Source organism: Brachycentrus maculatus, unplaced genomic scaffold (genome assembly GCF_059751285.1).
Source record: "Brachycentrus maculatus isolate JH-2025_06_01 unplaced genomic scaffold, ASM5975128v1 h1tg000602l, whole genome shotgun sequence".
Lineage (NCBI taxonomy): Eukaryota > Metazoa > Arthropoda > Insecta > Trichoptera > Brachycentridae > Brachycentrus > Brachycentrus maculatus.
The window spans coordinates 462311-474948 of record NW_028281341.1 but is presented as its reverse complement, the minus strand read 5'-3'; the positions used below and the strand labels follow the sequence as shown (position 1 = coordinate 474948).

Genomic DNA, 12638 nt, shown 5'->3' with positions numbered 1-12638 from the left:
CACAGAGTCTTGATAGCTCTAACAGGAGAGGTGCGCAAATCCCAAACCCTGACATAAGCACCAGACACACTGAACACGAGGCGTGTGATCGGATCGTAGCGGACTGCCACTACGTTGTTGGGGTGACCGACCAGAGTATGCTGGACGCTTCCTGTAGTTAGATCCCAAACTTTCACTGTACGATCTGAAAAAGACAAAACATTGAGAGAAGGACCATACCTTTCAAAGAGTATGGATATGCCTGCATTGCTCCTGTTTTCTTATACGGTTATGAAACATGGCACCTTACAAAGGCCCAGAGCAGCCCTGCACTTAGCTTTGAGAACAGGTATCTACGAAGAATATTAGGTGTGTGGTGGTTTGACTTTGCGAGGAATGAAGAGATAAGACGGAGGATGCAGGAAATCTTGGTTACAACTGTCGTCAAGATAAGGCGATTCAGTTGGCTTGGCCATGTACTCCGCATGCCTCCTGAGAGCCTTAATCAAGCTTGCCTCTTTTACACGGTATTAGGTTCGCGCTGCTCAGGATGACCACTGCTGACGATTCATCGGCAGTTCTCGTCTGATCTTCGGGATGCGAATCTGACTTGGGAGGATGCAAAGGATGCAATAAAATTTTGAAATTGTTCATTCTGTTTCTAAATAAAAATGTGAAATAAAGAGCATTTTCATACACCGAGATATCCTTTTTCTCTCTCATTTTTCTCAAAACACTCAATGATCTGAACGATTTCCTAATCCGAATGACCCACTGCACGATTTACATTCAAATAAGCGAGCTGGCACTATAATTTTGTGACATGAACCATTTCTACTAAGTTTTTTTTGTGCAGTTGAAGTTTAATTATAATCAGAGAGCATATTTAAGAGACACGTGTAGTTACCAGCGGCAGCACTGAAGAGTAGGTCCTCCGTGGCGTGAAGAGAAAGGACGGCACTATTGTGTCCTTCTGCAATGTGGGTGCAGTGTAACAAGGCGCGGTCGACTGATTGGCTCTGAGGGAAATCAAATAAAGAATAGAAATAGAATAAAAGTGTTGAAATAAACAAAATTTAAATATGCAAAAATGATAAAGAAGAAATTAATCACAAATGATTTTTTTTCTTCAAAGTAACGACATTTTAGAAGTGAATATATACAATATTTGCAGGATTCCAAGATCAATTGTTTTTTTTAAGATTGTACTTTGCTTAAAAGGTGGCGTATTTACACATACCATTAAATGAAAATGGATTAACAATTAAAAGAAATATTAAAAAAAAAACAGTGATTGGGTTATAATATAGTCTTGCTTGGAATAATAAAAAAAAAGATTTCTTTAGAATTTAAATTTTAGAATAAAATCATACTTTGTTACAAGTCTCCATAAAAAAAAGTATGGACATAAATGAACGTCGGTGCGAATTTTCCTCAAAGGAATATTGGTGTTCATGAACGTCGAAGTCCATCTGTCAGTTGGTATGATATAACTTGTATAGCAATGACATCTGTGGATATTGGTTTATAATTTTGTCATGTGTTTTTTATTATTATTTTTTAATTTATTATTTTTACATAATTTCTATCTTCGTAATACATAGATTTTGTGAATTTTTTTTCATGTATAAAGAACCCACTCACATCAATTATTGTACTCCCGGAAAGTCTAAATTTAAAGTGAATAAACATTTTTAGATATTTTAATGTTACCTTATTGACAAACTCCTTAATAACACCTCCGACAGAGTGATCCGGCTGGATGGTGTTGCCAGTGAGTCGGCTGAACACGTTGTCGTCTCTGTTGCCCGCTCTGCGGTTGGCCGGCGGGGAGCCGGGGGGCGTGGCGGAGTCCAAACCCGCGTCCCTGATTGGTTAGTGGGCGCCAAGCATTATTAGTTCACAAGCACGGGCATGTTAGGCGGCCAACGCGGAAATGTTACGTTAATGTTTAAACTTCAAGCCAATGTTCATTGTGAATCGTTTTATGAGATGTTATACTGCCCCGTGATCGTTTATTGAGAAGATGAATGTTTTTGAAAATTAAATATACTTATTTCTTTATGAAAATAAAAGAAGAAGAAATGTAAGTGCATTTTAATAATTAATTTGGATTTATAGTTTTGAAAGTTACAATAATTGTGGATTTAATCATTATTAAGTTAATTTAATACCTTGTACGCATATCTTAGTTTGTATGTTATTATTCATCTCAACAATAGATGTCTTTAGTGAAGTTCTAGTGATTCAAGAATGATGTTTCAGAATTGATTCATATTTGTGGAACTTCCAAGAATTTGAGTAGTGTGGTTGTCAATAATGGGTAGAATTGGTGGATGTTACATGTGTGTAAAGTGATTTCTTAAACCAGCCCATGACGATCGTCAGCCCCGTAAATGCCCAGACTTCCATATTCTTTTTCATCTTTGATGAGATGTCTCTGCAATAGATCTCTCTCTCTCTCTCTCTCTAACCCTTATCCACACCCCAATGGTGCATAGGGCACTGCATTATATAAACGCAGTGGTATCTTGATCGCTAACACATAAAGGAAAGGTAATCAGTCCTCCGCTTCACGTACCAGTCCAGGGTAATATTAAATGAATATAAGAGTGAAAAAATCACTTATATTTATTTGACCCTCCCTGGGGATCACACCCGGGATCTCCAGAACAGTAGCCGAGCGTGCTGACCATTACACTATGGAGGTGGACAATAGATCTCTTATTCATAATTTTTGAAAATTTAAGTATAGGTTTATTTCAAATGATCAGAGTACCAGTTCAGGTGATATAATATAAATATTACAGAGAAAAATCACACATATATATTAAGACCTCACTGGGAATCTAACCCGGAACCTTCAGCACCATAGCCGCTGGGTGGTTTAAGTCAGTGCTCCGCAAGCGGTGTGCCGTGGCACACTGGTGTGCCGCGAGCCGGATACAGGTGTGCCGCGGTCAAATTAATGTATTTGACATTTTATGATTATGCATCATATCGACGTGCCCTACGTAAAGTGCTCTAACTAAATTATTATTATAGATATTTGGTGTATATTATCAACTGACCGTTATCTACAAATATAAACAAAGAAATAATATATAAAATTAATTGCGCCTAGTTTTCAGGCGTATAAGACGCTATCAACATCGAGTTTTCGGAATGAACGGAACTCCTAAAACGCTAACTACTTAATTTTGACAAAGCATAAAGTTTTAAAACGATTTAATACATTATTTTATCGTGTTTTTTAATGTATTACAATTTCAGATAGAACCATTAATTTAAAAAAAAAATACGTTGAAAAAATCTTCTAAGCTCTCTGTTGTAAAGTTGCAGATTTACAGATAGAGTACTTTACGTAGGGGCCGTCGATATATTTAATACACAATAACAAATTAATTCTAATGATTTTGTTTTTTTTTGAAATGTAGTACAGAATGATTATTTTAACAAAATAGTTTTTGATGGTCTATATTTTTTAGCTTTTGGTGTGCCGCGAAATTCTAGGAAGAATTTTGGTGTGTCGTAGGTGGGAAAAGGTTGCGGAGCACTGGTTTAAGTGATCACTTGATACACTGTAACATAAATGTGGAATTGTTTGATTGGCTTTATTATTATTAATGTAACTGTTTTTGTTAATGTAATGTAATTTTTTTTATACTAAACACTTGAATATACCACTTGATGAGCATGTAATGTTTATTATTGTTAATGTAACAATTTTTTATTGTTATTATTATTATATTTCTTAATGTAAAGCTGTACAAGTACCAAAAAAAAAAAAAAACATTCACCATTCTACCCATGATTGACAGCCACATTACTTAAAAATTTGGAAGATTTATTTATACATTAATTGAAAATAAAGATTTGCTGCATGTTACTTCGTGGGTGATATATCGCTCACTCCTTTCAAGAACGTCATAAATAAAAAATCGTATATTTTCAGTTGTGCATGTTTTCAAAATGCCTAAAAAATGTACTATATCCCCGCAAAAGCGGCAAATTTTTAACTTAATATTTATCCGCCACAGGGCAGAAAGTGTTGTTTTTGCATTTTGAAGAAAAGGTATTGTTTAATTATTTTTGTAAATATACTACATATTTTTCAAATGGAGAAAAAACCTTCAGGTTTTACCTAAAAAGATCTGTTGCACAGTAAAAAGTTTGATACGTGGATTGATATTTAATTTATTGTTTCGGCATTAACTTTGTGGTAAGACATGTTACAATGATTAAAGAAAACACTTCGTTTTTTACCACTTGAGTTTTATTATAGACTACATGTTTCAGAAGTTAAACTTCCATCATTCAGGTCTGTATAATAACTGATATTATATATTATAGTTATTATATATTATATATATTATAGTTATTATATATTATAGTTATTATACAGACCTGAATGATGGAAGTTTAACTTCTGAAACATGTAGTCTATAATAAAACTCAAGTGGTAAAAAACGAAGTGTTTTCTTTAATCATTTTAATTTTGATATATTGTATTATATTTTAAAACTTTAAAAACGTTCTCCTGAGAAATCAAGTTTTTTTATTTATGACGTTTTTGAAATGAGTGAGCAATATATGGTTAAAAAAATGATTTTTTTACTATTAGCAGCTATCTTCATGAAATGTATGTATTGTGAGAAAAAATATTGAAATAAATGAACCCTTGTTTTATACACATTTTTAAAAGGTTTGTTTATATTTTTAAAGTAATAAATTAAAAAAATGGGTATTTTGAGGCCTCCAATAATTCAATTTATTATATTTTTAAAAAAAATGCGCTTTTCACGCTCAGTTGCATTAAGTGTGATGAGTAAGTAGTAAGTGCCTGAAGTTAGAGTAAAAACAGTGTGAATTATTTTTTGACATCCCATCAAAGATGAAGAAGAATATGGAAGTCTGGGCATTTGGACGACCGTCATAGGCTGGTTTAAGTGATCATTTTACACACTTGTAACATTCACCAATTCTACCCATTATTGATTTTGTGAATTGTCAAAAGTAGCATTGACACTCTTTGAATTTTTTTGTGTTGTATTCTCATTGCCTGGTATTTATGCAGTTTATAGTCTTATGGCAATCACCTCACTAATCCACATGCATTTTAACCATTTAATGCTTTTGAACGAGCAGTGTATATGGACAGGGCATATAACATAACAAACAACCGATCTGAGCTTGACAGTTGTCACTTGAAACTTTTTATTGGAATACATTGAAAATTCTTACGACCTAGTGACATATTTCCATTTTTTGCTGTTTTTTTTATTATAAAAGTAGGACTCATTTTATTTTACTTTGTATTCGGTTACTTTTTTTAATATTTAAAAAAAAAGAGAGAAATATTTGTGTTTTTATTGTTTATAAAAATACTTCAATTTCATACTATTTTTGTGAGCTTAAGTGGCTCATTATTAAAATAGGTATCAAATTGTGTTAGAGTGGGTTCCAACCCAGAAACTGACTCAAGAGTCCACGACACTAACCACGGGACCACACCCAGACACATATTTTATTGATTCTGTTTTGTTTTTTAGAACTGGATAACTTTTAAATTGTGTGAACTCTTTAAATAATAATTAAAATAACCTGATATTTTTAGATAATTTTTGTGAAAAAAAAACCCCACAAATATGCACATTCACAACATATGAAATGATTCTAAGAATGCAGTCATCTCAAGAAAATGATTCAAAATGAACAATATGTAAGTAAATACAACACAACAGAAAAGTTTTATTGTATTATTTAGCTGGCTTTTAAACGTTAAACATTAAGTAAATTAGAAATAAAACTGGTCTGGTAATAAGACTGTAAAATTAATAAATTAAAAAAATAAAACAAATAAATATTTAAAAAAAAACATTTTTTATGTCTTTGTTACTATTAATACATCATGCATTTCCCAGGAAAACATCAGAAGATATCATAAAAAAGGCGAAAGTTATGTTTTTTTCTTTAACTAAATAGCTAACCATCATGCCGCTTTCCTATAGGGGTAGGCGGAGAGAACAGAACGCCACACCAATCTGTCTTTGCAAACAATATTTGCCTCTTCCACATTCATGCATCTCCTCATACATAACGGCCTGATTATAACGACTCCTGACCTGACCACTTTCAACTATTTGAAATATTTGATCATGCCTAGTTTTCTTCGGGCTTCCTCTGCTTACCAACCACATTCCCTTCATAAATTAATTCTACTACTCTTTTAACAATTATCTGATTCACACGGCCAAACCATCTCCAGATACCTTACTTAATTTTATCGATAATGCCTATCTCAGCATTACATTATTTCCTAATATCATAATTTGAACACCTGTCATACTCATCTTGTCACACGTTTGCCCAAAAGATCGCAATTTGAGTGTATTCAGTATGATTATATCATATCGCTCACTCCTTTCAAGAACGTCATAAATAAAAAAACTTGATTTTTCAGGAGAACGTTTTTAAAGTTTAAAAATATAACACAATGTATTAAAAATAAAATCAAGCCACTTTTTGAACTTTTTACTGTGTAACAGATCTTTTTTGGTAAAACCTGAAGGTTTTTTCTCCATTTGAAAAATATTCAGTTTATTTTAAAAAATAATTAAACTATACCTTTTTTTCAAAATGCAAAAACAACATTTTTTGCCCTGTAGCGGGTAAATATTAAGTTAAAAATATGTCTCTTTTGCTGGGATATAGTACATTTTCTGGGCATTCCGAAAACATGCACAACTGAAAATTGACGATTTTTGATTTATGACGTTCTTGAAAGGAGTGCGTGATATATCCTTTTGCTAACCCCATGTTTCACTTCCATATATTATTCCATACGTACATGTTTTCTTTATTTCTTAAATAAAAAATAGTATAATAAGAGGTTTCTATGATTTCATATGTTATGTTTTGAAGTAAACAATAAAAAATAAAAGCATTAATATGCCATTGTGTAATATAAACAAACAATGTTAGCAAATGATATTTTCCTGATAAATGCTTATAAAATTATAAAATTAGACCAGAAATATTTCATAAAAAAAACTGAAGATGCTTAAATACTGAAAGTAAGATAAAAATATTAAATATATAATTATAGAACACATATAATGGTAGAAATAAGATTATGGTAGAGTGATGAAAGTGAATAAAAGTAATTGACAAAAACAATATACATGGATAAAATATATATATATACAAATAAGATAAAAAGAGATGATTACATTATGCAGAATAAATATATAGCGGATATATTTAAAATAAAATGATTTTAATTATTTACAGTTTTTGAAATTTATTTTATTTGGTTCAATTTCATATTATTTCTGTGAGCCTGAACGGCTCATTATTAGAAATAGGTATCAAATTGTGGTAGAGTGGGTTCGAACCGAGAAACTCTGACTCAAGAGTCCACGACACTAACCACGGGACCACAACCCGACACAACATTATACACTATACAGCTCTAAAAATGAATTTAAACATATAAATTGGCTATACTGACCAATAAAAGCTATAATGTCAATGAAAACGAGGTTTTCATTAGTTGTTGGCATTTATAGCTATTTTAGCCAAGCTAAATGAATCAACTATGTATTCTGGATATAAAGTTGTTCTGCTAAATAATGTTAATGTGTGTTTATGAGTATGTCATTGCGGGTGTATTTTTTAACCTTATTTCCTATTTTACTAGTTGTACCAGGACTTATGTAACATAGTGTTAAAATTCCAAAGCAATCAAAAAAATTATTCATAAAGATAAATAAAAATTAGTGCATGTTCAAATCGGTGAACAACTTTGGGAGATTTAAGATTTTGAACACTTACATTTGCATTTTTATACACAATGAAAACAGTGTTTAATCCATCTGGATTCCAATGTAACATTTAAAAACATTATTTGAATCAATTATAATTACATGTATTTTGAAAATTACCCGATAATTTATTAGTTTTAAATGTGTCAATGTTGTTTATGTAAATTTATATTTTTTTTAATTTAAAAAAAATACCACTAAAAATGTTTTGAATTTGATGGATAAAATAATAATATTATATAAAATACATATATCACACAAAGAGGAAAGTTTAACCATAACATTATAAACAAATAAATGATAATAAATATTTACAGAAAAATATATTGAATAATCTACATCACAGTAACTCTCAATGCATTTGATGAGGAAAACCATTTGACTTTGTTTTTCAATGATTTAAAATGGTGCATCAAAAACATACCCACCTATATATTTTTCATGCTGAAATTGTTAACAACATAGCTAAGCTAATGTATTGAGAAAAAAAGTTTAGGAAATGAGTGGGAGGTATATTTTTTTTATAAATTATCCTTGTTTATTGAGAACCTTGTTATTTACAACTGGATGCAATGGTGACCTTTCTGTCCCAATAATAATTGAAAACCAAAATTGATTAAAATACTAAGTACAGCAGAACCTCTCTAAATAGTCGGAATGCAAAAAAATGTTGGATTATTTATTTAATACAGAAAAATACGGATTTGAAATACAATAAACCATCTCTGAATTTAAAAAATTACTATATGTATTGTTCTCTATGTTGAAAATATTGCAATGAACCACAAAAAACTTTTTATTATTAAAAAAGAGCAATATACATTTTATTATTTTTTATTATGTATTTAATATACAATGACAAATTATTTTTCATTATATGTATTGTCTATTTGATTATTATAAATAAATAAATTTTCATTTTTAATTATTGTTTTACTTAGTAAATACCTACCACTATTTCTTACAATCTACTGTGACACGTGTTTCCATGCATTCGGCATGATTTTCAAACACCGTAATAATAAATAATTTTTACAAATAATTAAAACAAATAATTTTTCAACGGTCTATATATTTCAGCTTTTTGTGAATTATAGGAAGAATTTTGGTGTTTCGTAGGTGAGAAAAGGATGCGGAGCATTGATTATATATAAATTATTTTTGTATCTCCTGTATGTTATGTTTATAATCTAATAATTAAAAAAAAAAAATATATTAAAAATTAAAAAAAAATAAAAATTAAATTTTTGTATTACCATGTTAGTATTCGGCTCAACACAGGCCATGCCTAAAGAGCCGTAATACGTATAATAAATGTGTATATGAAATGAATATGTATATTGCATGTATCTATGTATTATGAAAAAAAAATAAATAAATAAAAAAAAAAAAAATAAAAAAATAGAGTTAGATCATGGTCAGATCAAACGGAGTGGCAAACCAGCCAAGGTTGTATGAGAGGGGTTCTACTGTACATATTTTTTATATAATTGCGAATTATGGAGGCATCGCAATAATTTATTTATTTATCATTTTGCATTTCATGTTATGTCTTAAGAAAGGTTGCCAGAGTGTCTGTTGGATGGTGACATTAGTTATTACATTTTTAATTTAAGTATTACCTAGTAGATACTACTATTTCTAAAAACCTATTGTGTAATGCATCGAAACACATGTCACAATAGATTTTAAGAAATACTGGTATTTACTAAGTAAAACTTAGATTCAAAATGGATAGATTTTACCACAAAGTGACTGCCGAATCAATTAATGAAGTTAGTTTTCACCATTAGTATGATGTGAACATCATGCAATTCTATATCGTCAAGTGAGCGAGTGTTATTATGGATATCGTAATGAAATGATCTAGATAAAAAACACATTTTAATTGCACATTTAACGCAGTTGTACGGGTAATTTAAAAAAAAAAATAATGTCTTTTGAATTACTACTACGTTTCTCAAACAAATGTAATAAAACTGCATTATATGTGTAATAAAAATATATTTTTTCGACTTTGGTCGTTTCATAAGTAAATATCCATAATAACACTCCAAAAACTGTCAATACCCATTGCTCCACCCTGTATTTAAATAAATGTTTAATATTCATTGAAATTATTCATTAAAAATATGAATTTTTTAATTAAAAAAAATCTTTGTGAAAGCAATATTGTATCAATTGTAATTATTTTTGTGCGATATAATTCTATATCATATAACTACAATATAACATCACTTTAGTGTATGTTCAGAAATTTGTTAAAAGATGTTTCATTTTTGCAATATTTTTTTTAAATTTTATTTTATAATTATAATTTTTTTATAACATAATACATTTGAATCATTTATACATATGGAGAACTTTTATATTTAGATTCGCTGTGCCTCTCCATAAAAGAGACTGTGCTCTTGGAGAGGGACTTATGCTCTCAATATTTTGCTGTATACTACTAAATATGAGAAGAGTCTATGGCAGACAGCTAGATGAAGTTATAAACAAAAAATATTTTGTAATTATTTTACGGATAAACATACATATATAAAAGATGTTGATTAACAAAAAAACTGTATCAGTTTTTATGTTTTATACTATTAAAAAATAAAATAAAAGTATCATAAATAATTTCAATGCATTATGATATATTTTTGAAGCACTTGTACATAAAGTTAATAAATCACAGAATAAAAGTCAGCCAGTTGTAGCAATTACCCCACAGTACATTTACTGATATTCTTTGTGATTGATTGATATAGGGCATGCAGTACTTTTTATGATATAAAAAAAGTAATATACTCTACAAACTAAAAAGGTTATTTGATTAGTGATGTTAGTATACAAGTACTAAGTTATTTACAGATATTTTTAAAAATATTACTGGTAAATGAGGCTGTGCAGTTTTTACATTTTTTAAATGCAAAACTAATTTAATTTGTTAATATGTAAACCTGTGATTAGTTATTAATTACGTTTATTTAGTTAGATTTTACGAAACAAGCACCTATATTTTCTAATGATAAGTTTTTACACTGTTTTGAAATTGAAATTCTTCTTATTATTTTTTTAAATAAAACATATTCTCATAAATTTAAAAAATATTTATTAAACAAAATGGAATACACGTAACTTTGTGACTTGGAAAAAAATCAATATAGACATTCCTATACTGTTAATTGATTAATCCATGCTTAAAATAAATATTACAACAAACAAACAAACAAAAAACTATGATTACATTAAATAATTTATGTCATTCTGTATTCTATGTCATATTTCAAAGTTAGATTAAAAATACACAATGTATTTGGCACAAATCTTTTGTTCTGTAGAGTTATGAAATAATATGGCCACTTGTGTAATACGGAATGGATTATGTCTACGGTAAGCTATGGAAAGCGTCTAACACAATACATTCAGCGGTGCTGTTAATCTTTGTCCTCAGTAATGGATAACTCTGTTAAGAGACTGAAAATAGAAAAAAATAAAAATGTTGAATTTGCCGACTCATAGCCAACATTTCCTCAAGTACGTTTCATCCAATAAGCAGGGAAGCGGAAAGCTCCGGGTATATACAACAGTACACAGCGCAACATTCCATCCAACACAAACATGCCAGAAGCAACATTCACAATACTGTAATTATCTTTATGCGTACCGTGGAACCTCTGTATTTGTCACCCTTTGTATTTGCCTAATTCAACATTTGTCACATTTTGATGTCAGATGATGTCGTAAGCTCTTGAGAATGGATAAATGATACCTAAGACAGTGTCAGAATAGATTGTTTCACATTCCTATATACAGGACCAAACTGCCGATGGTTATGCCTGTAAGAGCTTCCGCTTTGTTGAACAATATCACATTGTATATTGATCTGTTTCATGTGCCTGAAGGAGTTTTCCAAAGCGGGATTCTTCTACATCGTTAACAAGAGCCCTCTTGTTTTCTTTTTAAAGTTTACGTCTTAAATATTTTGTTTGCAATGTATATATATAATTTTTTTTAATAAATTGAAATTGAAATTGAATTGAATTGATAAATACAGAGATTTCACGGTAATGCCAATAATAATTGTGTCTTTTTTTTCATTATCTATCAATGGTGCATAAACTACATGGAATTAATGCAGTGGTCAGTCTTACATTTGAAATGCCAGTCCAGTTAGTAACAATAACAGAGGCCGATATGATTTATATTTTTATGTTTGACGAGTGTATCCCACTAAATAGACAAGATATCAAAAATCTATCACAAAGTTCGCTTATCACATCAGAATTTTGAAATGACTAAAAATCAAAGATTTGTGAAACGCTTCCTCAGCAGCCAGATAGTTATAAGATGGAATGTGAACATGAACCCTAGTCCATGAAACATGAATCCTACCTATGCAATAATAAAGTTACATTAAGGGCGTTTGTCCACTACACGGAATTACATGGAATGTTACCGTTCGGCACATAGGTTAACATTTTAAAACGACAATTGGATGAGATTGGCATGTGCTTTTGTCCATATTTTTTCGGATCGGTGCTCTTGATTGGTCATGAACACGTTGCACGTAAATTCGATCACGCTAAACTTTCGTAGTCATTTTAATTTTTCAAAACCAGACTGCCGGACGGTCGAATTCCGGGTAGTGGACAATCGCCCTAACTGTTTTAGTGCTGAGATTTTTTTCTCATATGTATGCTGAAATTGCTGACAATTTTTTTTTGCAAAAATGGTCCGTTTTATATAGTATGTACAAAATCAACAATATTTTTACTAAATATCGACCAAATTCATTATTTTTTCATGGTATTCTTACAACATATATCATTGACAAATAGAAAC

The 12638-nt window shown here is 30.2% G+C and overlaps 1 protein-coding gene across 2 annotated transcripts in view; it reads right to left on the bottom strand.

The window, feature by feature from the left end:
* The window catches only part of LOC148301126 (kinesin-like protein KIF21A), a 139387-nt gene that overhangs the window by 14603 nt on the left and 112146 nt on the right, over positions 1-12638 (bottom strand). For both annotated transcript variants that reach the window (XM_088273748.1, XM_088273749.1), the window contains exons 18-20: positions 1693-1846; positions 887-998; positions 1-184 (exon numbers count right to left, since the gene is read on the bottom strand). In XM_088273748.1, the coding sequence (XP_088129874.1) occupies positions 1-184; positions 887-998; positions 1693-1846 (450 nt within the window). The remainder of the gene's footprint in view (positions 185-886; positions 999-1692; positions 1847-12638) is intronic.